The sequence below is a fragment of the Girardinichthys multiradiatus genome, chromosome 8 (genome assembly GCF_021462225.1).
Source record: "Girardinichthys multiradiatus isolate DD_20200921_A chromosome 8, DD_fGirMul_XY1, whole genome shotgun sequence".
Classification (NCBI taxonomy): Eukaryota; Metazoa; Chordata; class Actinopteri; order Cyprinodontiformes; family Goodeidae; genus Girardinichthys; species Girardinichthys multiradiatus.
The window spans coordinates 24,796,359-24,821,192 of NC_061801.1; the positions used below are offsets into that span (position 1 = coordinate 24,796,359).

At 40.3% G+C, this 24,834-nt stretch overlaps 2 protein-coding genes across 8 annotated transcripts; one reads left to right on the forward strand and one right to left on the reverse strand.

Annotated features, from left to right (window-relative positions):
* Window positions 1-503: 503 nt before the first annotated feature.
* On the reverse strand, window positions 504-6,827 carry srsf9 (serine and arginine rich splicing factor 9). 5 transcript variants are annotated; one of them, XM_047372975.1, is made up of 5 exons: window positions 6,709-6,827; window positions 4,943-5,119; window positions 4,586-4,764; window positions 1,351-1,523; window positions 504-1,276 (listed from the first exon to the last, which is right to left on the reverse strand). In XM_047372975.1, the coding sequence occupies exons 2-5, from the start codon at window positions 5,098-5,100 to the stop codon at window positions 1,052-1,054; spliced, it is 735 nt and encodes a 244-aa protein (XP_047228931.1). In that variant the 5' UTR covers window positions 5,101-5,119; window positions 6,709-6,827; the 3' UTR covers window positions 504-1,051. The 5 variants fall into 5 exon arrangements, with proteins under 5 accessions (XP_047228931.1, XP_047228928.1, XP_047228927.1 ...); XM_047372972.1 differs by having other exon boundaries at window positions 6,646-6,791; XM_047372971.1 differs by having other exon boundaries at window positions 4,943-5,339; window positions 6,646-6,758.
* Window positions 6,828-8,619: 1,792 nt separating this feature from the next.
* On the forward strand, window positions 8,620-21,737 carry prodha (proline dehydrogenase (oxidase) 1a). 3 transcript variants are annotated; one of them, XM_047372968.1, is made up of 14 exons: window positions 8,620-9,096; window positions 9,194-9,402; window positions 11,135-11,169; window positions 11,786-11,935; window positions 12,546-12,610; window positions 12,850-12,966; window positions 16,430-16,509; window positions 16,629-16,710; window positions 17,589-17,681; window positions 17,902-18,048; window positions 18,690-18,865; window positions 18,954-19,052; window positions 19,341-19,429; window positions 20,921-21,737. In XM_047372968.1, exons 1-14 carry the CDS (start codon window positions 8,752-8,754, stop codon window positions 21,112-21,114), a joined length of 1,881 nt encoding a protein of 626 aa, XP_047228924.1. In that variant the 5' UTR covers window positions 8,620-8,751; the 3' UTR covers window positions 21,115-21,737. The 3 variants fall into 3 exon arrangements, with proteins under 3 accessions (XP_047228924.1, XP_047228925.1, XP_047228926.1); XM_047372969.1 differs by having other exon boundaries at window positions 20,924-21,737; XM_047372970.1 differs by having other exon boundaries at window positions 9,269-9,402.
* The last annotated feature ends 3,097 nt before the right edge of the window (window positions 21,738-24,834 follow it).

A 24,834-nucleotide genomic window follows, 5' to 3' on the forward strand; every position in this document is an offset into this window, starting at 1 on the left:
ACCAGTCTATCTTGCATCAGAAAAAAAACTGGTATCAAAACACGGGTGTTAATCCTTTTGTGAGCCACTGTTCTGGAACTGTAGGATTTGTTTTGCTGCTTGATTTCTACACTTAAAGACAACTGACCAATAAACACTCATATAGTCATTGAATTATTTAGACTTCTCAAATTTGTTTTACTTTTGCAAGTCTTTGTTTTGGCCTGCGATGGACTGGCGTCCTGTCCAGGGTGTACCCCACCTCACACCCGTAGACTGCTGGAGATAGGTACCAGCTCCCCCTGTGAACCTGCACAGAAGACGTGGGTATAGAAAATGGATGTTTTTGTTTGCCAAATATTTAAAAGTCCAAAAATGTTTAATAAGAATCCATATCCAAACCTGAAATATAGTTTTATCCAATTCCATACCTTTCCAGAGTGTTTAAGAACAGTTGTTTGGTTTTAACCAACAGAAACGTTCTGCGAAATGTATTCACATTTTCAAGAATGAAACGGTAACAATAAAAGTTTGTGTTTTATTGGTAAAGAAAAGAGCAATTACATACAAATTATATTCAACCTACAGGTCATCTCAATGATTCACACATTTAACAAAGAACAGGCTCACAGGCAACAGTAAAGATGCTTACCAATGATTAACAAAAATTAAAAGGCAGAAGTGGGACACCAAATTTTATCCAAAAGCAAAGGGTGTTCAGCCTGATAGCTGGGCATTTTTGACAAGCAGTTCTCAACAACACAAGATTATGTTTGAACAGGTTTCTGTCAACGTTTTCGTGAACAGCAGAGAAATAAAGTACCAAGAAAGACATCAAGATGCCAGACAGTGATTCAACTTAAAAATTACCAACCCTACTTTAAGGTAACCAAAACAAAAAAACAGAAATTACTTTAAGGCTGCAGAAGGGACAGGCTGTTCTGGGTTTTCTGGCCATGGAATGTATTGACACAGAAATAGCAACAAGGATGCCTGAGGTAAAACAAACAAAAATGATAAAATGCAGAATTTCAAAGTATTTCCTCTAATTGTTACGTAAATAACGAGCCCTCTATCGGTAATGACGTGGAGGTGGGCTATGGTGAGGTGGTGGGTGCCTCCTGGGGGGTGGACTATTCCTTAACATAGGATGGCGTGGAGGCGACTGGTAGCGAGGGGGTGACCCTCTGCTAAAAAATGGAGGAGAATAGCGACCTCGGGATCTGGATCGAGAACGTGAACGATCCCAGTTGGCACCGCCTCTGTCCTCATAAACCCGGATGTACGAGGTCTCACCCTGCAAAAAAATAATAAATTAACAAAAAAATCTAAATAAAATTAGCTGTTTTCACCATCACTGATGATGCATACCTGATGTGAGCGAAACTCGGTCCGGTCAAGTCGACGTAGTGCGTACTCCATGTCCTCTCTACGGAGAAACTCCACTACACCCTCTCCGTCTCTCTGTACATCTGCGAAACAAACATCTCCTGCTTCCCGCATGTGATCCTTCAGATCCTGCCAGCTCCCAGTAGAAGGTAATCCTTCGGTGGGGAAGGCAAATATGATGAAAACCATTTAACACTATTTCAAATCAAAACTTGAAAAAAAAACAGGAAAATATTTGGTTTGACCGAAATGTGAAGTTTTGAGAAATTGTGTTCAATACAGACTAAATAACATTTTAAAATCATGTTAATGAAAATTAACATGAAACAGATGCAAACATTGATCACCTGCACTGAAAAGTCACTTGATATTTTAGTTCACACACTTTTTTAGGTGTTTAAATGCAGCTTCTTTAATCATTCACTGCTTCACCTTGGAGAAGCTACTTATTGATAAAAGTGTAATTCCAACTCCTGACCTACAACTGCTTGAAATGGAGACTGACTTAAAGTCACAAGAACATTTTAAAATTAAATGTTCTTTAGGCTTCTACAAACTTTTCCATTAGGTCCATGTGACACCAAGGGTAGTAGGATTTCAATAGTTTTTATTTGTCCTTTGTTTTACCTGTTGTAGAGCACTTTGGTCAACCCATGTGTGGCTTTCTTAAAGTGCAATATAAAAACATAGTATGGTATTGGTAAAAACCCTACAGGGTAAAATATGCTGTAGCTTTAAAATGTATGACAATATATATTCACAGTGTTGTCATATGCAGCATATCAAATAATCACATGAAACCTCAGTCTTTATGGACCAGTATCACATAAGTAACCTAGTTACATACAGTGCACTGCAAAAGCAAACATTCTCACATCTTATCACTCGAGAACCAGTCATTAATGTGTCTTATATTCGTATGACCGACCTACACAAGCAGTGAATAACTGCAGTGGAAGGAAAAAGACTTTTGGGGCATGTCACATCTAGAGAAAGAGGTTTTTGCCCATTCTTTGCATTGTAGCTATGTTCACCAACTAGATTTAAATCTGGACTATAACTGACCCATTCTAAGTTGTTCTTTGATCTAAACCATTCAATTGTTAGGGGTCACTGTGATGCTGGACTGTGGTGGAGGTTCACCCTTCACTAGTCTAAAATCCTTCGGAGCAGTGTTTTTCAACCCCGGTCCTCAAGGCACACTCCCCTGCGTGTTTTAGATGTGTCCCTGCTTTAGCACACCTTATATCAGTTGATGGTTGATTATCAGGCTTTTGCTTACTCACAGTCACCTGAAACAGGTGTGTTAAAGCAGAGAGGCATCTAAAACATGCAGGACAGTGTGCCTTGAAGACCAGGGTTGAAAAACACTGCTTTGGAACATTCTTTCTTACTGAATGACTGTATTTAGCTCCATCGATCTTCCAATTAACTCTGACCAGCGTCCCTGTCCATGCTGAAGAAAAGCATCACAACTGTGTGATAGTTCATACAATTTGTGCATCGTTTTGCATGTCAAAAATACACTTACTTGATCAGAGCATGTACCATTGTCCCTGACATTGCTTGTAACAATGTTTTGTTCTTGCTACTCATCCATAAAGGCCAGATTTGTGGAATGCATATTGCTTGATAACCCACCCCTGCTTTAAATATATTCACAACTTTATTCCTGACCTGTTTCCTGGTCTTCATAATGCTGTTAGTTCCCTAATGTTCTCAAGCAAACCTTTGATGACTTCAGCTGTATTTAAACTACCCACTGGTTGGGTGGGGGCAATTGGTTACCCTGGATTTTGTTTAGCGGTATCAGATAAAATAGTGGTTAAAAAAATAAGAATACAAGACCTTTAAGATTTGTGTTTGTTAAAAACACGTTTAAATGAGGCATGCATTTTTTCTCTTTCCACTTTACAATTATGTGTTGGTTTGTGTCCTATACAAAATCTTGGTAAAATACATAGAGGTCTATGGTTGTAACATGACAAAATGTGCACGTTTGCAAGGCACTGGGTGTTGTATGAACATTTTGTGAATGTAAAAAACAACAAAAGATACACAATGATGAAATGACACCTACCAGTCACTACAGCATGGAGTTTAGGATTATTCAGCCAACATGATCAGTTTCTGTTTAGTTTTGGGTTTCTGTTTTCATGATCTTAGAAGCAGACTTTGTCTCATCCATTCAGTCCCCTTGACTTTCAGTCCACCAAGGGAAAAATAGATCTGGCTATGACTCAAGACGTCCATTACTAGTTCCCTTGTCCTGCAGTCCGCCATGAGAGAGAGAAATATTGTCTACAACGTTTGGGGTCCATCTCCTAGTCCCTTGTCCTCCTGTCCGCCATTAGATAGGGAATTATGTCTACAACTTTTGGCATCCATCTATGAGGCCCTTGTCCTCCAGTCCGCCATGAGAGAGAGAGAAATATCTGTCTATAACTTTTGGGGTCCATCTACTAAGCCCTTGTCCTCCTGTCCGCCATGAGAGAGAGAGAAATATCTGTCTATAACTTTTGGGGTCCATCTACTAAGCCCTTGTCCTCCTGTCCGCCATGAGAGAGTGAGAAATATCTGTCTATAACTTTAGGGGTCCATCTACAAGGCCCTTGTCCTCCTGTCCGCCATGAGAGAGTGAGAAATATCTGTCTATAACTTTAGGGGTCCATCTACGAGACCCTTGTCCTCCAGTCCGCCATTAGATAGAGAAATATGTATACAACCTTTGGGGTCCATCTATGAGACCCTTGTACTCCTGTCCGCCATCAGAGAGAAATAAGTCTACAACGTTTGGGGTCCATCTCCTAGGCCCTTGTCCTCCTGTCCGCCATGAGAGAGAAATATACGTCTACAATTTTTGCCGTCCATTTACGAGACCCTTGTTTTCCAAGCCGCCCTTAGATAGTTACAAGTCTACAACTTTTGGGGTCCATCTATGAGAACCTTGCCCTCCAGTCCGCCAGGAGAGAGAAAGAAATGTGTTTAAAACTTTACTTTTGGGGTCCATCTATTAGGATCTTGTCCGCCATGAGAGAGAAATATTTGTCTACAACTTTCGGGGTCCATCTACAAGGCCCTTGTCCTCCGGTCCGCCCCAGGAGATAGGAAATTATAAGTGGCTATGACTCCCATGTTCCTAACAGTCCTTTTAATTCGAGGTGGCACCAAAACAGAGATCTATACTATTGGGCCACGACTCATGGTATCCACCTACCAGTCACTGTGACCCGAAATTCGGATCTTCGAGTTGGGGGTCCAAACCTTCCTCTCTGTCCTCCTCCACCGCCTCCCATTGGACCAGTTTTTCCACCAGTGGTTCGAGGATATTCCACACGTAGCTTGGAGTTCCCATATGCATATCCATTCCTTCCAAAGACAGCATCCTCAGCATCCCTAAGAGAAGAGAGCAAATAACTCCTTACCAAAGTACAGCTAGTGGGCAAAGGTTGGATTTGGTGCCTCCATCCATTCCTTGCTGGCGAGTACTGGAGTAGAAACTGTACCACAAAATCTAAGGTGTCCAACAAGGGGATTGTGATTCGACTTGACAGAGACCGTCCCGAAAACTCACCGTGGATCCTCGAATCGGATGAAGGCAAAAGGAATGGTTCCTCTGTTATTCTTCAATTCTATTTCCCGGATTTTTCCATATTTGAAGAAGAGATCCTCTATATCTCTCTCCTGGACATCCATAGGGAGATTTCCAACATAGATCCGGCCGTCAGACATGTTGTTTGACTGGATAACACTGCTGACACACAATAGGGGCAACTGCAGACTGTGAGATACCCTCTTGCTTTCACAAACAGTTGTGGTAACGGCCCCTATCCGAATCCAAACACTTCGGATGTCAATTCCTTAAGTTAGACAAAGATAATAATCTTTATAAACCAGGGATGAAGCCATGACAGTAGTAAATGACGAGGTCAAGAAAAAAGTGCACAGAACTTCGGATCCAAACCTGAAAGCTTTAAAAAAAAAAAAAAAAGGATAACAAAAGTTTATTAACTTTGACAAATAGCAATATTATGTAGTTGCAATTACCCTATAGTGTTAGCATTTACAGGAAAATAAACAAATCCTTTAAGTGTTTGAGATCAGAAACTGACAAAAGTAGCGTTTTAGAGCAGTAGAGAAAGCAGCGGAGTAACTATCATCACGCTTAGTTGATTTTCTGAGCGCAACACACACTTCTAAAATAAACTTCTAAATGTTCAGGGAATATTTTCTGATAAATCTTCACACTAAAAAAATAAAATAATTCAACATTTCTTTTACAAATTCATATAAGTTGGATATTTTTATTTTGTCTCCTCACCATTTTGAAGTTTTAAAGTTTTGGTCATTTTGTATCACATTCTTTTGGTAGGAAAGAGAGATGTCAAATTTTAGTACATCACTTTTTGCAGATTTTAAAATAAATTTAGGAACATAGATGAACTTAAAATCTCAGTTTCTCTTACAGATTAAATCGTTTCGTTTTGCCATTACTCAATTAAAAATTTTATTTTAAATGACACTTATAATCCGATTGTTAGACAACACTTTTCATATTAACAACAAAAAAAGCACCATGGGATGTTTTGATTACACCAAAACACAAAAAGCTGATTAAGGTATATATTATATTATAATGATAAACATGTTTATTTGCATTTCCAAGAGGCATGTTTTCTTTTATAGTATTCGTAAAAAGGCTGTTTCCGAGGCCTTCCTGGGAAAATCATCTATGGTGAACCAGCCTAACCTGTTTTTCTACTTAAAGCAATGAGATGAAGATTGACATTTAATGTTCATTAAAATCTCTGCACCAAGGTTTGACATATAAGATCTATTTTGTATTTTTTTTTAGCTTTAGTTACACAATTAAACTGTAGTAAAACGAAATAAAACGTTGAGGCTACAGCTAATGAGCATGTCATGAAAGCGTTTCTGCTGTGACTAATAAGGTCTCGGACACATTAAAATGTTCCGTCTCTTCTGTAATGCACATATTTAGTTTCTCGACCGTGTAACCTCATTCATTTAGCAGGATTCTCGTGTCTTCGTCGACTGGGACTTCAGTATGTGCGTGTTCGATACGTACGACCTCTTTGTTGATCAGCTAATCTGGCTAAAAAGCTGCTGCTGCGGCTAAAAAGCTGCTGCTGCGGCTAAAAAGCTGCTACTGCGGCTAAAATGCACCAATATTTTTAGCGATTTATAACATTATAATTCAGTGCGTTGTGTGAATTGTAATAAAAACTACCGACGTTTTTAAAAATGTACAATTACCTTTCAAAGACGCTATTAACACCTTTCTGTTTTAGTTTGAATGCTACCCGTGAAGACACACACCTTCCGTGTTAGCAACAATTGGGAGGTTAGCCTCTTCTTCTTCTTCTTCTTGGGGTTGCGTTCTCCGTGTCAGCGACAATGCTTCTTCTTCTTGGGTTTGCAGCAGTGTAGATACTTCTGTGTGCGTTACCGCCCTCCGGAGGTTAATGGCTTATACGCTAACAAACGTTCTTGCTTACAGAAACTGAATGATTGCATTTGACATCTATTGGCGGTTCTCTTGTTCGCCAACCATACCTTTAACAGAAAACACAGAAATTACTTTCACTGATACTTTTTAAATCAATTACATTAATGATTTTTCTCAGTTTTGTATCTCATGTAGTTTTATTCTGCACAGTCTCATGTGAATTGCATGTTTTCCTGCCCACTTTAAATTATTTAAACCAGAATTTGATCAATCCTTATTCTCTCCAATATAACTAAACCATTATAATTTCCAGAGGATTTTATTTATTGATGGTTTTAAAATGCCTTTCTTCGTTCCTTACTATTCAACTCTGCCATACTTTTTCATGAAGAATCTTTAAAGCTTAGCTTTGCAAGCTTATCAGCAACTATGACCACAGAGTTCTCAGGGACACTGGAACACAATGGACATGCTAGCTAATAATAATGTTTTTTTGCTGTTGTATCTATAAGATGGACAAAAATAAAAGTAGGATAATTGAAAGTATGGTATCTAAAAGAGGATAAAAGGCCAATTACACTGTTATTGCTGGCTTACAAACTGTAGAGTCCCCAAATACAAGAATTTCAGTTTCTTTGTTTTGTTTGTTTGTTTAGGTTTATAAAATTTAGCTCCATCCAATAGAATGTCTATTAAAGAGAGTTTGGTAGAAACAAAACTCATGTACAACTTTTTCCCTAATTTGGGAAATATATCTATCTATCTATTTGATCTAAATAGATCTTTTCTGAAAGGCATTTAGAAATTGTATATGTGCTTAAGAAAATTGACTGTGTGTTGACATAACAAACACATAGGCTACTGTGAATGTGTTTTCAGCCTTAGATCAAGTTGATGATAGGATATTGTTTATAAAGCTGCAGTCAGAAAGATATTTCTGAAAGATATATTTGTCTTTTCTACAAAAGAGTCTGTGGGGTATGGAAATAATGAACTGAGGTAGCCAGTCTGTTTAAAAACAATAGGATCAGTGTTCTGAAATACTACTTTAGAGATATGTTGGCACATAAGATTAGTTTAATGTACACAGTTGGTTTTAAAATGGGCTCTTTTGGAGCCTGTTGTATATACTATGTTGGGCACCCCATTCTTGGAGAACCAGATGAATGCCAACATGTACAAATTTGAACTGGCATTCAAACATTTCTTTGATAAATTTGCTTAAGCTTCCAAGATGGACAAGTGCAACCATTTTCGCTAAATAAAGTTTATGTTTTACTGTAGACATGTATGGAAACATGTATGTGCTGGCTAATTAATTCAGAAAATATGATCATTATGGGTTCACCTGTACCAACATTAGGTGACAGGACATTTTATTTACACTTCTGAACACAGAACAACTGACCTGGTCTACAATTACTGCAGTTTGTTTAAAAGTAAATGTAAAAAACATTTATTGTTTGTTTTGTTGAGATGGACCAGTTCCAATAAATTAAATCATGATTTGAAAGCTGCATTTTGTATTTATTCAGGTTATCTTTTACCTATATTAAAATGTGTTCAATGAACTGAAACATTTCATTGTGACAAAAAAGAAAACAAAATAAAAAAATAAAAAAAAAGCAAAAGAAAACTGTAAGGAGGCTTTATCACAGCTGATTATAAAAGTTTAGAAAATGAATTAAAACAATAATAATAATAACAAAAGTTATTTTATTTTATTTTATTTTATTTTACTTTACTTAGAAAGGGCGGGTGCTGCGACATGTGAGGAACCGCCCTTTGAGGCCAGAGACATGACAGGCGCGCACTACTTACACAAACGTTACCCAGTGGAGCAACAGCAGCAGCACCAGCCGAGCACCGAAAAGCCGACGATCACTGCGCTTTAACTACTACAACAACGAAACATGTCCTACACAAACTTTTTAGCGTCGCTTATCCGGGCAAAGTCGGTCAACCTCAACAAAATTCGCTTTTCACCTTCAAGATGTCGGTCAACTGTGGCATCCCCAGACAGACAGGAAGAGAAAGAGCAGGAGCGGCAGTCGGAGGGCTGCGCGGTGGTGGAAGCTGACCCGGTCGAACTCATCACCCAGACCAAAAACGCCAAAGACGTGCGTCTGAACAGGATTTACGTCGATTTCGACAACACCGAAGAGGCATACAAAAGCAAGAATAACATCGAGCTGCTGCGAAGTCTGCTGGTCTTCAACCTGTGCGCCATTGACATCCTTGTTGAGAAGAATAAGGAGGTGAGTTTATCTGAAAGGGCATTAATCGAGCTTGCAAATAATTCGTGTTAAAACAAGCCAACCAACACATTATAACCTATTTTCCATGCACTTTCAGTTGATGGAGCTCAGTAAGAAGCTGCTGGGTCAGCGGATGTTTGAGAAGCTGATGAAGATGACCTTCTACGGTCAGTTTGTTGCAGGGGAAGACCATAACTCCATCAAACCTTTAATCCACAAGAACCAGGCTTTCGGTGTGGGGGCAGTTCTGGACTACAGTGTGGAAGAAGATCTGACACAAGAGGAGGCTGAGAAGAAAGAAATGGAGTAAGTATTCACTGAGTCTGCAACTTAAATTAAAGTTTGTGTTTAAATAGCTTTAAATATCACAATTTAGTATTGTGTCACATGTGGAGGAAGGTGGTTATATAACATGCTTAATGCATGCAAACCAGTTGAGCCAAGTGTATTTGCACAGCCAATCCTTGTCTTAGTTTGTATCTTAATAGGTGTAACTGCACCATAGCAGAGACTTCTCTGGCCAAGCCCATGTTGGCATTCAACAATAAGATAAACAATCTGAAACCAGGGAATTCAGAAGGCTATTGAAAGGGAGAGAGGGAGATCCATCCCTTTCCATATTTGTAACATGAGCAGCATGTTTTGGATCGCACCTACAGAAATATCATACCACTGACAATACACATTTCTTGAGACTCATTTTTTACAGGAGCATGATTATACAAGGAAAATGACATCGCCAGTTTAAATTCTATGAAAGGACAACATTTAATATTGAGATAATTCAGCAGATCTACTAGACTCTAAAATTGCCCAATAGTATTCTGCTTTATTGCAGAAATAGATTAAACCACCATCATGCAAGTGCATGAAATGTGCTGGAAAGAGAAGAGCAACTTAATAATTTATCACCTACTTCACTACTATTTAAAGTATTAGGGTTGGGGAATTTTCTAATTTGGAAACATTCCTTGGAAAGTAACTGAAGATAATAGGAATAAATCTGGAATTTTACATGCTGAAGGCTGGCCCTTAACAGGAATTTTAAATCGTTTTAGGGGAAATATGTTTTGCCATAATACTGGCTAAAACAACCAGATTTCAGGATATGTATACATTTACTCAATCAAATGTGCATAGCAAACTGCTTACTTCAGGAGTATTGAGACTGCGCCAAAACAAAATAGTTATTTTTACGTTTGAATATGATACAGTTTGTTCAAAACACACCAATTCTTAGTTAACTCCCATAATTCCTATGGAAGGTTTTCCAATTTGGAATATTTTAAAAACGTCTCAGCTTGATGTCCCATGTAAAGTTTCCGTAATATTTACCGGAAACTTTCCATCCCTTTGTAACCATATTAGATTCAAAACAAAACTTTGCTTCTATCATTGAACTGAAGTCCTATGTTGGCAGGTCTGTTTCCTTCCATAACCTCTAAAATATTCTACTGTGCTGTAATTTGATATCAATCTGCTCTTATCATATTGCTTCTGTTGTCCTTGCCTAGTTTTTCACCTCTTAAAAGGCCTGTAATCAAATCTGAAAGTGCTGCATTTGCTTTCAACAAGGCAAGCTGTTCTTGTTCCCTATTGGCCAGTTGGGACATACCTCCCTCGACCGATTGGTTGAAACCAAAATCTGAGTGGAGGACTGGACATAGTTAAGAGGCTCGTTTTAAAAGGGTTGTGCAATTTCTCTGTTGGGAATAAGCAGGTTTTATTTTTGTCTACATGCTCTTTCTACGTAATAAAGACATGCAGCATTTTCTGGTTAGGGTTTTTTTTCCTGTACTTTCTTTGAGTAGCTATCAAGAAGACTGTTTGCTTCACTGAGAAAACACTCATTAAAATGCAGTATTCTCATATAAGTGGAATATAAAGAGATTAAGGTTGAATTTTTTGGCAAGGCGGCATAAATAAGAATCACATGTTGTTCTTTAGCACAGAACCTTTGCTCTTATCACTTTTAGATTAGTTCATGGATTGTATAAAGACTGACTCTTCTAACATCAATCTTTCATTCTTCCCCCAGTTCCTGTATTTCCGAGGCAGAGAAGGCAAGCCCAGGTGTGTATATTAGTTTACATCAGGAATGATTTATTTAAAGTTGTGCAACATATCAGCTTACATGCTCAGTGTAGTAAGGAGCAGCGTGATAGTTGGCTGATTGTGTGTGTGGCTGAATGATGACGCTGCATGTGAAAGCTGAGCCAGTGCAGGTTCATATGATGGACTCTCATGCCACCATGTGATCCTAACTGGACTGCACTGGTTGCAGCTGGATCTGGTTGGGTATGAGATGTCCAGTTCAGCTGTTGCAAACGGGATGATGTATGATTCATGTGAAGATGTCAATGTTTACAACACAACTGCATGGTTTTCTTTGAGAAAACCATTTTTCTTCACTCATATTCTTGCAATTACTGAGTCAAGCTATAGTATTTGCATTACTGCTATAATATGTTTCATGATTAATTAATTCTTTTTAAAGAAATCTCTCTTGAGAGGTGTTTATTCTATGAGTAATTGCTCAGCTCTTTAAGATGAAATAAAATAATTATGGTGATGAGTTGTAGTATTCTGCCAACTTAAATCCCTTCTAGTTCATAAACAGAACACAGCAAATTACTAAGTGAAAATTAAAATCAACGTGAAGTTAGCTGAGATAAATTCTCCTCTTTAGGCGCAGATCATCGTGAGAAGAAGTACAAGGCCCATCGGCGGTTTGGAGATAGACGTGGAGGTGTCATCAGTGCTCGCACGTATTTTTATGCTGATGAGGCCAAATGTGACAATCAAATGGAGACATTCATAAACTGTATTAAAGCATCAGGTAAGTAGTTCTTGAAGCAGTTGGGAAAGAAGTATTTGTTTTTACAAAACAAAATACTCAGATAAGAATGCATAATTAATACACAAGTGAGCTTATATGTAGGCAGTATCTTCTCTGCAGTAGAACAAGGTTGCCCTGCTATTGCTCTGGGTTAATGATGGAGCCAAAATAAATGCTGCCCAGAATGAGACAAACAGAAGAGCAAATATTTTGCCATCTAAAGCAGATCAAACTTCAAAAACTTCATGGCGGATTAAGCAAAAAGTTTACTGTGGATTTTGGCACCTCTACTGATTAACATGTTTTCTGCATATATTTTACGTCTACTACTACTGCGTCACTCTTTGATACAAAAGTGAGGCAATGTGTTTACTCAAAATGTTTTTCAAGTTTTTAATTATTTTAGGTAGAAATAATTAATTTGTTTTTAGTTTAATCGTCTCTGATTGTTCAAGCAAAAATTGGCTTACCTCTGTTGATTGCAGGGTAGATACCGACATGTATGTACTCGTGTGTGTGTGTGTGTGTGTAGAAGTCTATTAAAACCTAAATATTCATTTTACCAAGAAATAACCAGGCCACTTTAAACCACTTAGCTCATTAATTTCAGGTGGAGCTTCTACTGATGGATTCTCTGCCATTAAATTGACTGCACTTGGACGGCCACAGTTCCTTGTAAGAATAATTTCTTTAATTATAGGTTCAGTTTTGCCGGTTTTTCCATGTTTGCTTTGGTCTCCACACCCTATTGCCAAAGCTAAATGAAGTCAAGTTTATTTATAGAGCGTTTTTTAGCAACAAGGCACTCAAAGCGCAGTATGAAATGATTTCCTAGTTGATATCTGTCTCAGTCAGCGCTGCAGTGGAATGTTATTACATGTTGATGATTAATATTTTGTCCTTTGTTTGAGCAGCTACAGTTTTCAGAGGTCCTGGTTAAATGGAGGAAATTCTTTAACTTCCTCGCTGCACAACAAGGAAAATCGGATATGACGGCTTTGGAGAAAAGACTGGAACTGGAGCTGCTCAAGGTGTGTCCGACCTTTTTCCTGTTCCTACATGCTGAAATTGGTGTCTTTTCAGATTATTTTAAGACAGTAGGTTTTGGTTCTGTCTTCATACATCTGAGACACGTTGACTGTTTAAACAAATGAAAAAACTTTTTAAATTAGTACTCGTACTCGTCGTCTTCCGCTTATCCGGGACCGGGTCGCGGGGGCAGCAGACTCAGCAGAGACACCCAGACGTCCCTCTCTCCAGACACTTCCTCCAGTTCCTCCAGGGGGAGCCCAAGGCGTTCCCAGGCCAGCCGAGAGACATAGTCCCTCCAGCGTGTCCTGGGCCGTCCCCTGGGACTCGTCCCGGTGGGATGTGCCTGGAACACCTCCCGAGGAAGGCGTCCAGGAGGCATCCAGTATAGATGCCCGAGCCACCTCAACTGGCTCCTCTCGATGTGGAGGAGCAGCGGCTCTACTCCGAGCCCCTCCCAGATGGCCGAGGTCCTCACCCTATCTCTAAGGGAGTGCCCGGCCACCCTACGGAGGAAGCTCATTTCAGCCGCTTGTATCCGGGATCTCGTTCTTTCGGTCATGACCCAAAGTTCATGGCCATAGGTGAGGGTAGGAACGTAGACCGACCGGTAAATTGAGAGCTTTGCTTTTCGGCTCAGCTCTCTCTTCACCACAACGGACCGGCAAAGTGCCCCCATTACTGCGGCAGCTGCACCGATCCGTCTGTCGATCTCCCGCTCCATTCTTCCCTCACTCGTGAACAAGACCCCGAGATACTTAAACTCCTCCACTTGAGGCAGGAACTCCCCTCCAACCAGAAGAGGACAAGCCACCCTTTTCCCGTCGAGTACCATGGCCTCGGACTTGGAGGAGACGATCTTCATCCCAGCCGCTTCACACTTGGCTGCGAACCGCCCCAGCGCATGCTGTAGGTCTTGGCTAGATGGGGCCAGCAGGACCACGTCATCTGCAAAAAGAATAGGCGAAATCCTCTGGTCCCCAAACCAGACCCCCTCCGGCCCTTGGCTGCGACTAGAAATCCTGTCCATAAATATGAACAGGACCAGTGACAAAAGGCAGCCCTGCCGGAGTCCAACATGCACCGGGAACAGGTCCGACTTAGTGCCGGCAATGCGGACCAAACTCCTGCTCCGCTCCTACAGGGACCGGATGGCCCCTAATAAAGGGCCCCCGATTCCATACTCCTGGAGCACCCCCCACAGGGCATCACGAGGGACACAGTCGAATGCTATCTCCAGGTCCACAAAACACATGTGAACCGGTTGGGCAAACTCCCATGAACCTTCGAGTACCCTTAGAGGGTATAGAGCTGGTCCAGTGTTCCACGGCCGGGACGAAAACCACACTGCTCCTCCTGAAGCCGAGGTTCGACTATCGGCTGGACTCTCCTCTCCAATACCCTGGCGTAGGCCTTACCAGGGAGGCTGAGGAGTGTGATCCCGCTGTAGTTGGAATACACCCTCCGGTCCCCCTTCTTATGAAGGGGGACCACCACCCCAGTCTGCCAGTCCAGAGGCACTGTCCCCGACCGCCACGCAATGTTGAAGAGGCGTGTCAACCATGACAGCCCTACAACATCCAAAGACTTGAGGTACTCAGGGCGGATCTCATCCACCCTCGAAGCCCTGGAGCTTTTTAACCATCTTGGTGACTTCAGCCTGGGTGATGAAGGAGTCCAACCCCGAGTCCCCAGCCTCTGTTTCCACCACAGAATGCGTGATGGCAGGATTGAGGAGATCCTCGAAGTACTCCTTCCACCGCCCGATAATGTCCTCAGTCGAGGTCAGCAGTCTCCCACCCCCACTATAAACAGTGTTGGCGAAGCACTGCTTCCCCCTCCTGAGGCGCCGGACGGTTTGCCAGAATCGCTTCGAGGCCAACCGGTAGTCCTTCTCCATGGCCTCACCAAACTCCTCCCAGGCCCGAGTTTTTGCCACCCGTCAGCTCTCTCAGGAGTCCCACAAGCCAACCACAGCCGATAGGACTCCTTCTTCAGCTTGACAGCATCCCTTACTGCCGGTGTCCACCACCGGGTTCGGGGATTGCCGTCGCGACAGGCACCGCAGACCTTACGGCCGCAGCTAAGGGCAGCAGCATCGACAATAGATGCGGAGAACATGGTCCACTCGGACTCTATGTCTCCAACATCCCCCGGGATCTGGTCGAAGCTTTCCTGGAGGTGGGAGTTGAATACATCCCTGGCCGAGGGCTCCGCCAGGCGTTCCCAGCAGACCCTCACTATGCGCTTGGGCCTGCCAAGTCTGTCCGGCTTTCTCCTCCTCCAGCGGATCCAACTCACCACCAGGTGGTGATCAGTGGACAGCTCAGCCCCTCTCTTCACCCGAGTGTCCAAAACATGCGGCTGAAGGTCTGATGATACGACAACAAAGTCGATCATCGACCTCCTGCCTAGGGTGTCCTGGTGCCAAGTGCACTGATGGACACCCTAATGTTTGAACATGGTGTTTGTTATGGACAATCCGTGACTAGCACAGAAGTCCAATAACAAAACACCAATCTGATTCAGATCGGGGAGCTCATTCCTCCCGATCACGCCTCTTCAGGTGTCACTGTCAGTCCCCCAGCAGAATAATGGAGTCCCCTGGAGGGGCACTATCCAGCACCCCCGACAGGGACGCCAAGAAGGACGGGTACTCTGCACTACCACTCGGCCCGTAGGCTGAAATGATAGTCAGAGACCTCTCCCCAACCCGAAGGCGCAGGGATACGACCCTCTCATCCACTGGGGTAAACCCCAACACGAGACAGCTGAGCTGGGTGGCAACAAGCAAACCCACACCAGCCCGCCGCCTCTCCCCGTGGGCCACTCCAGAGTAGAAGAGAGTCCAACTCCTCTCAAGGAGATGGGTTCCAGAGCCCACGCTGTGCGTGGAGGCGAGCCCGACTATTTCTAGTCAATATCTCTCGACCTCCCGCACAAGCTCAGGCTCCTTCCCCCCCAGCGAGGTGACATTCCACGTCCCTAGAGCCAGCCTAAGCATCCGGGGATCGGTCCGCTGAGGTCTCCACCTTCGTCCGCCACCCAATCGTCTTTGCACCGGTCCCTCACGGTTCCCCCTGCAGGTGGTGGGCCCACTGGGGGATGGCCTCGCGTCTCTTGTCCGGGCTTGGTCCGGCCAGGTCCCGCGAGGAGCAACCCGGCCACCAGGCGCTCTCCGACGAGTCCCGACCCCAGGCCGGCTCCAGGGTGGGACTCCGGCTCCGCCGTACCGGGCGACGTCACGTGCCTCGATATTTTGTTCTGCATGAGGGATTCTTGAACCACTCTTTGTCTGACCCATCACCTAGAGCCTGTTTGCCATGGGAGACCCTACCAGGGGCATTTAGGCCCCAGACAACATAGCCTCTAGGATCATTTGAGCACTCAAACCCCTCCACCACGTTAAGGTGGCGGTTCAAGGAGGGGTAAATTAGTTTTAACGGTTATATTGTGTTCTTGCAGGAAAGTTTGACTCAAATGGGTGTAGGAGCCAGAGATGACATTGAGAACTGGTTCACTGGGGAGAAGCTGGGTTTGTCAGGGTAAGATAAATTTCATTTATGGACAAGTATTGAGAAACACTTATTAATCTTGAGGTGAGATTCAAGTTTTGAAGATCTTTAGCTATTATAATATATTGCATTTCTATTGAAATTCCCAGAACAATCGACTTGCTGGACTGGAACAGTTTGATAAATGACACAACAAAGATGTCCAATCTGCTCATGGTGCCAAATCTAGAGGTAAGTCATTGTTATCAGAATCAGAATCAGCTTTATTGCCAAGTTCGTACATACAAACAAGGAATTTGACTCCGGTACACTTTGCTCTTTGGTGTTGTTTTTGCATTACAGAATATATATATTTACAATGTACAATATACACATATCTAATAAAAGGTGCATTTGCAACATCTGTATGCTGTTGTTTTGTACTCTATTAAATGTTCAACAGAGAAACAGCCTGAGGGAAGAAACTGTATATATATACCTTTCTAAGATACTTTCAGGCTTTCAGAGGTGGCCTGGTGTATGATGTACACTGTGTAACCTATCATGAAAACCGTAACATAAAAAAACACTGAGATATAATTAAATGTTTATTATGGCATTGATTACCATCTGCTACACTCAACATAACAGTCTTGACGTCTAAACATATCTGCAACAACAACAACAAAAAGTCTAATACACAGATGAAGATGTTGGCAATAAAACCACAACAGAAACATAGACGTTGGCAAGAACATTTTTCCACTTATTGCCTGATTTTCTGATCATTTTGTTGGAACAAATCAGACCTAAACTCAGTGATGTGAGAAAAACATCTCCTTCCCCACAAGAGAATAACTTCTGATTGTACAAGTAAATGTTTTCATCCATTGATGTAAAGAAAATGTTCAGCTTTGCGCTCCTTTCTGGATAGTGTTGATGTGTTTTTATGCATCACCTGTAATTGATGACTGCTAACTGAATTTGGAAGCTGAATTTGGAGGGAAAAGGACCCCAAACATCGGAGGAACTTGTACTGAATATCCAGCAATTCTCTCTGCCTGACATGTTCTGTCGTAATACGTTTATATTCTTCATTAAGAATGCTAATAACTGTTTTGGCTGTGCAGACAGGCCAGCTGGAACCTTTGTCAAACAAATTTACAGCTGAGGAGGAGAGCCAGATGAAGAGAATGCTGCAGAGAGTTGACATTCTGGCCAAGGTAAGAAATCCAAAAATAACTGAATGTATTACATTCATTAGATAATACATATACAGATATCACTTACCACTGAGGTGCTGGTTGGGGAAAACAAAAAATCTCAAATATCAATATTTACCACAAGCCATGTTTGTCTTGTGCACATATTCAGTCAATCTGACTGGGTAAAATTTATTATCTTAATTGTTCTAGATTATAAATTTATGTATTTTTGCTTCAGCATGCTCTGGAGAATGGGGTGAGGCTAATGGTGGATGCAGAGCAGACATACTTCCAACCAGCTATTAGTCGGCTCACCCTGGAGATGCAGAGGAAGTTCAACAAAGAAAAGGCAGTGATTTTCAACACTTATCAATGTTATCTTAAGGTGAGTAATATAATTTAGTATTTTGGGGGGTTTATATCGATTGTACAGGGTAGTAAGCATGCTGTAACTAATTTCAAAACTGGAAAATTGTGAAGGATCACTTTTTTTTAATAATACTTGGTTTAATTCTTCACAGTTGCAAACAACTTTCTTTTTTTATCATTACCATAATTTTAAACACATACTGGTAATAATTAAGTTCTAGTTATAAATATTTTGACTTCTTGACACCCTAAACGTCCTTCTTTTTAATATTAAGAAAAAAGAAAGTTCGGTTTAAATTACAGTTTGGTTTAGTGCATTGTTTGTTTGTTTTAAATCAATTCCAATAAAAAATTGCTTATTTAACAACTTTTTCACAGTTACAGCACAGATTTGATCCAAATTTTGAATAGTTTTATCATTTTGAAAAACCATAATTTTCTAAAAGCATAAGTAAGACTGTGCATTAAAACCAATTTGGCATGCTTCTTTGTACTATGCTTTAGTACCTCTATTATATTGCCTAATCTTAAATAGCCAGCTGGATGAAAAAAATAATTCAGTATTAACACATATCTGTGTTTTAATAAGTGTTTAAATGGTACTGGATAGAGATGTGCTAACTGGTCGTATTTGTCGTGTTGTTAATGGTATTTTAGGAAGCCTATGACAACGTGACTCTAGATGTTGAGCTGTCTCGAAGAGAGGGCTGGTACTTTGGTGCCAAACTTGTCCGTGGAGCTTATATGTACCAAGAGAGAGATCGGGCCCAGGAAATTGGCTACGAAGACCCTATAAACCCAGACTACGAAGCCACAAACAGGATGTATCACAAGTAAGTCGTGAGTTACTGCCCCAGAGCCTTTCTTTACTTTAGTTGGAAGGTTTTTAAATCCTGACCATTTGCCTTATTGTTTGTCCAGGTGTTTGGAGTATGTCCTGGAGGAGATTGAACACAACAGGAAAGCAAACGTCATGGTCGCTTCTCACAACGAGGACACAGTGAAGTTTACTCTTCAAAAGTATGTCTTTGTCTCTATCATGTATAAAAATTTTAAAGAAAGTTAATCGTTGGTCCTGCCTTTAATTAGATTTTGCTGAAACATAAATAGTTCCGACAGCTCTACTTTATAGAGGAATAAGCCCTGTGGTTTAAAGTTAAGCCTCTGTTGCAAAGGAAAATTTTAAATCAAATTCAATACGGTAACAGAACAAAGTTGCAACATCAGTTATCGAATACTATATGACCGAGTACATAATGCATGGCAAGTCACCAGATACCCTAATATGTGTTGTTCCATTTTTTTCAGAATGAATGAAATGGGTCTCTCACCCACCGAGAATAAAGTTTACTTTGGGCAGCTGCTCGGCATGTGTGACCAGATCAGCTTCCCGCTAGGTACGTTGCACTCAGCTCGGATACTAAAAGCAAACACTAGGTTATGAAATCACAGAGGCTTACGTCACAGGCTCAGGTGGCGCAAAGGGTCTGCTAAAACATGACATCCGCACATGTCAGCCTTCTCATAGTGAGTCGATGACCTTAAAAATAGCCTATCCAACGTTGAGATGTGTTGAGAGCAAACAAGTTCTTTATGTCCTTTACTGAGTTTTACCAAACATTAGGCCACAAGCTTTTAGTCTCAGCCGAATAATATTACCCAATTTGACCTAAAATAATACGATGCACACATTTTCCTTTGAATTTTAATTAAACTATTAGACTTGAGTCAATACTTAGTAAAGCCACTATTCACTTCTATTATAGCCTGCAAATCTTTAGGGTTTGTCTGTATCAGCTTTGCACATCTAGAGAAGTTTCTGTGAACATCAATTCTCAATTGGATTCAGGTCCAAGTTTTTATTAAGCCTTTCTAACAAATGAACATGTTTTGATTTAAGCCATTCCATTTTTAGCTTCATCTCAGTTTTTTGCAAGCTCTAACAGGAGTTCTTCAAGGATTGACCTGTGTTTAGCACCATCTATCTTCCCATCGACTCTCACCAGTTTTCCTACAGCATGCTGCCACCCCCATGTCCTACTGTGGTGATGGTGTGTGTAGTGTGATGTGCAGGGATAGTTTCACCAAATAGTTTCTCACTTAGATTAAAAAGTTCAATCTTGTTTGGTCTGTCCAAAGCCCCTTCTTTCAACAACAGTTTTTTTCTTGCCATAGTTTACAATTTTATCCCTGAATTGCCTGGTGTGTCCTTTGATCTCCATAATGCTGTTTTATACAGAAATTAATTCCTCAAAGGTGGATGCAATTTATTTGCTTGGTAGGAGCTGCGCTGTAAAACAGCGAGTAAAACAGCGAGTGGTGGTGACATTGATCAACAGCAAAGAAAGAAAAGTCTAAGAAAAATAGACTTGGACTTTTCCTTTAAGCAATTAAATTTTCTAAAATTCTAATTATGTATTTTCCTGATATGTGCAGCCATATTACTGGGCAAACCCTGAAGGCAGTCGGTTGCACTTGATTTTATTTAGGCCTATCAGAGTACACTTTTAGAAGTTTATTTGTGGAGAAGTTATATAAACAATGTTGCGATCATTTTCCTTGTAGGTCACAATTATTTGGTGGACTACTTTGTCTGTTGTATAAAATCCTAATAAAATACATTGAAGTTTGTGGTTGTAACCTAACAAAATTGTGAGTAGTTCAAGGCGTGTGAATACTTTTACAAGACACAGGCAACCTACTTTTGACCATGTAAATACTTGCTTTATGCACTTTAAGTAACTTATTAAAACATGACTTTTTACCATCCATCTTTACTAAAATTAAAGGCACTGAATTTCCCTCCAATCTCAAAGTCATTACACTGTATGTTCACACAGTAGCGACAGTATGTTTTAGATCTTTGTCTCTCTTCTCCATGTTGAAAGCAGGTCAAGCAGGTTTCCCAGTGTACAAGTACGTCCCATATGGTCCTGTCAATGAGGTGGTCCCCTATTTGTCTCGTCGTGCTCAAGAGAACCGTGGCTTCATGAAAGGATCCCAGAGAGAGCGCAGCCTGCTGTGGAACGAGCTGAGGCGCAGGTTTCTGGGTGGTCAGATTTTCTACAAGCCTGTCTACTGAAAACATAAAGACTGTAATATCTGTAAACATTCCACCAGGAAACACCATTTCCCTGCGATCTTTGTCTTGGGAAGTTAATCTTCTATTTGTGGTTTCTTATTTGCACTGCACAGAAGAAAAGCATTATTTTTATTGAAAGTTGCATCAGGTATGAATTGTTTTGCTGTAATATAAAAGACCTGCGTTACACATTGTATAATATCTAGTAGGCCGGACAATCAATTCAATCAGTTCTGAAGAACGCACAAGGATTTTCTTTTTTTAAGGAATATGAACTGCTGATCCTTTCTGATGATTGAGAAAGTGTGAATAAAAATGACACTGTTAGAATGCCAAATGTGACTTAGCTGTACATAAAAAAACTGTTGTGTGCTTTTAAATTGAACTTCCTTGTATGTTTTTAGATCTGTTCCTTGTAACCGTCACCTAAAGTGCCTAGTCATTTTGACAAAACAGTCAATTCTTCACAACGTTGTTGGTTTTTGTGGCAGTAAAACACTTCAAGGACCTTTAATCTGTTTGATTTGTATGTTCAATGCTGCTGACTTTTTCTGAACATTTTATGGTAGTTTTTGTGCTGCATTATAAAAATTTATTAAATATAAATGGTTTAAATTTGTAAATGTTGCTTCCTTGTCGGTTTAATTTCCTGATTTGATTTTGTAAGCTGAAGCAAAATGTCATTTTGTTTTTGGTGAAACAGTTTTTAACGAGTGACCTCTTTTAGGGATGCATGCTGTAAAGGTAAGAGAACCTGATGTTCTTGCTTTCATTTTCTGTGAAGTAATAAAGATTTTCCTGTTATCAAACAGAAGAAAGAAGAATAAACAGGAGCTATCATGTTTCAGTAAACCTAAAGCCTTGGTAAACACTGCACCGTTCCATAAGCTGCAGCTTGGGTGATGTTAATGGACAGAATGTTTTAGGACTGGTTCTGTTAGATTACTGTGTTCACCAATCCTGACTCGGTTGTAAATTTAGCTGTACCAAGAAAGGTATTTAACCCAAATACTGTTCTGTTCATCACAGAAAGGCTCAATGTGACAAAAGAAAAGTTAAATGTTTTAGTTCCAGCTACACATGTCATAAATTAAAAATATGAAAAGCTAGCAACATCATGGCAATGGACCCTAAGCATAATATGTCTTAATCTAAGTGGGTTTATTTATAATGGTATAGAACACATTTTTTAAATCTAATTTGTATTTTTATGTGCTTTGCTGTTTCTAATTGTAATTAACTCCATAAAATATTTTTTTTAATTTAAATACCTATAACTTTCTCTGTGGCTTACAGACTGGTTCCATTATCATATTTGCTGTGGTTATTCTTGCCTTATCGTTATGCAAAACCTTTTGTCAGCTCCAGCCATGCATACATCTACATTTTACTCTTATCTGGCATCGAAGTGGATACTCACTTTGTATTCTCACGTTATCTTGTGACTGTGACATAAACTGTGTTGCCACATTTTTGGACTCCCACTGTCAAATTGCTGAGACAATCAGCCAGAGGCAACAGCAGCTGAGGCTACACCCGTAGACTGATCTCAGAAAGCACAAACAACAACCAGTCTGCCTCACAATAAATATCTGCTTAAACTATGTACTCAATGCATTCCTTTAAGTGTACTATTCAGGCAATAAATCAAGGCATAAAAATCCTGCTCAACTACAGGGGTTGGACAATGAAACTGAAACACCTGTCATTTTAGTGTGGGAGGTTTCATGTCTAAATTGGACCAACCTGGTAGCCAGTTTTCATTGATTGCACATTGCACCAGTAAGAGCAGAGTGTGAAGGTTCAATTAGCAGGGTAAGAGCACAGTTTTGCTCAAAATATTGAAATGCACACAACATTATGGATGACATACCAGAGTTCAAAAGAGGACAAATTGTTGGTGCACATCTTGCTGACGCATCTGTGACCAAGACAGCAAGTCTTTGTGATTTATCAAAAGCCACGGTATCAGTTTCATTGTCCAACCCCTGTACATTAAACACTAGTTTATCTGTTAGAGGTCCAGAGGTCCACAGCTCAGGTGGAAGAATTCATCGACAGGCCAAACTGCAGTAAAAATTACGCACTCCTTGAATTTGGTGTAGCAAGGAAAAAGCTGTTGTTGAAAGAAAGCATAAGAATTCCCATTTGCAGTAAAACTCAAAGAGAATTGCAGGAAAAGTGTAACCTTTAGCCTACATGCAAAACGTTGTGTGTGTGTCAAAAACTACCGCTGGAAGTAACTCTGAGCACACAATTTCCATTGTGAAACATGATGACAGCTTCATACTAAAGGGATACTTGTCAGAGATAGAAGCTTAATACAGGACAATGCTGGATTATGTGGAAAAGACTTGAGACTCGCATGGGAGTTTAGATCACAGTATATTCATGTGTTAGAATGGCCTAGTCAAAGTCCTAAGTCCGACTGGGAAGCTGTGGCAAAAATTTAAAATTACTGTTACTACTTCCCACCCAACCTGACCAAGTTTGAGCTATTTCAAAAAGAAATTTAGGCTTGTATTCCACTCTCTACACATACAAAGCTGGTAGAGACATCTCTGCAAAATACTTGCAGCTGCAATTGCACCAAATAAATATTCATATATGCATTTTCTTAAGTACCACTTTGTAATAAAAAAAAAAACAATTCTCAAAGTCTAAAACATGTGAAATGTTTAAGAGTTATAAGTACGTTTACAAGGTGATGTGTAATAGAAAGAAAACATTTTGAGAGCTACATTTCTACATTAAAAAATTACTACTTTAAATATCATAAAGTAAAATAAATATAATCATGGATGGTCAAGGTTGGAGCTCAAAAGGTAAAGTAAAAAACCCACTTTTACACAGTTCCATAAAGAAAAATAATAATTTTGCTGCACAAATTTAATTTATTTAGGGTTTATGAAAATCAACAGGCCTAACGTTACCGTATATCTGAAGTCTAAAGGCAAGGTTCTCAAACTGTGGTACTGGCACTACTGGTGGAACTTGGGCTGCTTTCAGTGGTACTCAGAAGAAATGTCGGTATCAGTTATTCACAACTGATGAGCATATTGATGTTTGCTTCAAACAGAGACTATTCAAAAGAGAAGAGCAGAGGAGAATATTTCAAGAACTAAGCATGTACTAAAGATGATCCTAAACTAGGAGCAGTAACTGGTTAATATGATGCAGTCCATTTACCTCTGAGGTTGTCATTTTGATCTAGGAATGACCTCATGTCCAAATACATGTTCAAGTTGCAAGTTGGATAAATTTGGCAATTGTTGTGCTTAGTTAGGCTTAGTAGCTATCTACTGTCAGCAATGCAAGCCTATAGCTATGTATGTCTCAGCATGTTATGTTTTTAATACTGTAGCAACTTGTTTTACTAAAGAAGGGTAGGACAATATAATATGAGTATAATATTAAATAAGATCCACATTTTCAGCAGTGTCGGTGATGTTTAGCGTTTTCTTTCTTCGACGACATCTGTCAGAACATTTTAAATGGATAGCAGCTATATTGGATTTTGAGGTTGGTGTGGTCAGAGACTACTTTTCAGATTTTAGATTTAAGTTAATTTCTCTGTCTTGAAATTTGAAAAATGTAACTTAAAAAACAAGAAACACATAGGTAATTTCTACATTCCTGCTAAACATTGAGATTTAATAGATAGTTAAAGGTGGCACAGTTGGTAGCACTGTTGCCTTGCAGCAAAAAAGTTCAGATAAG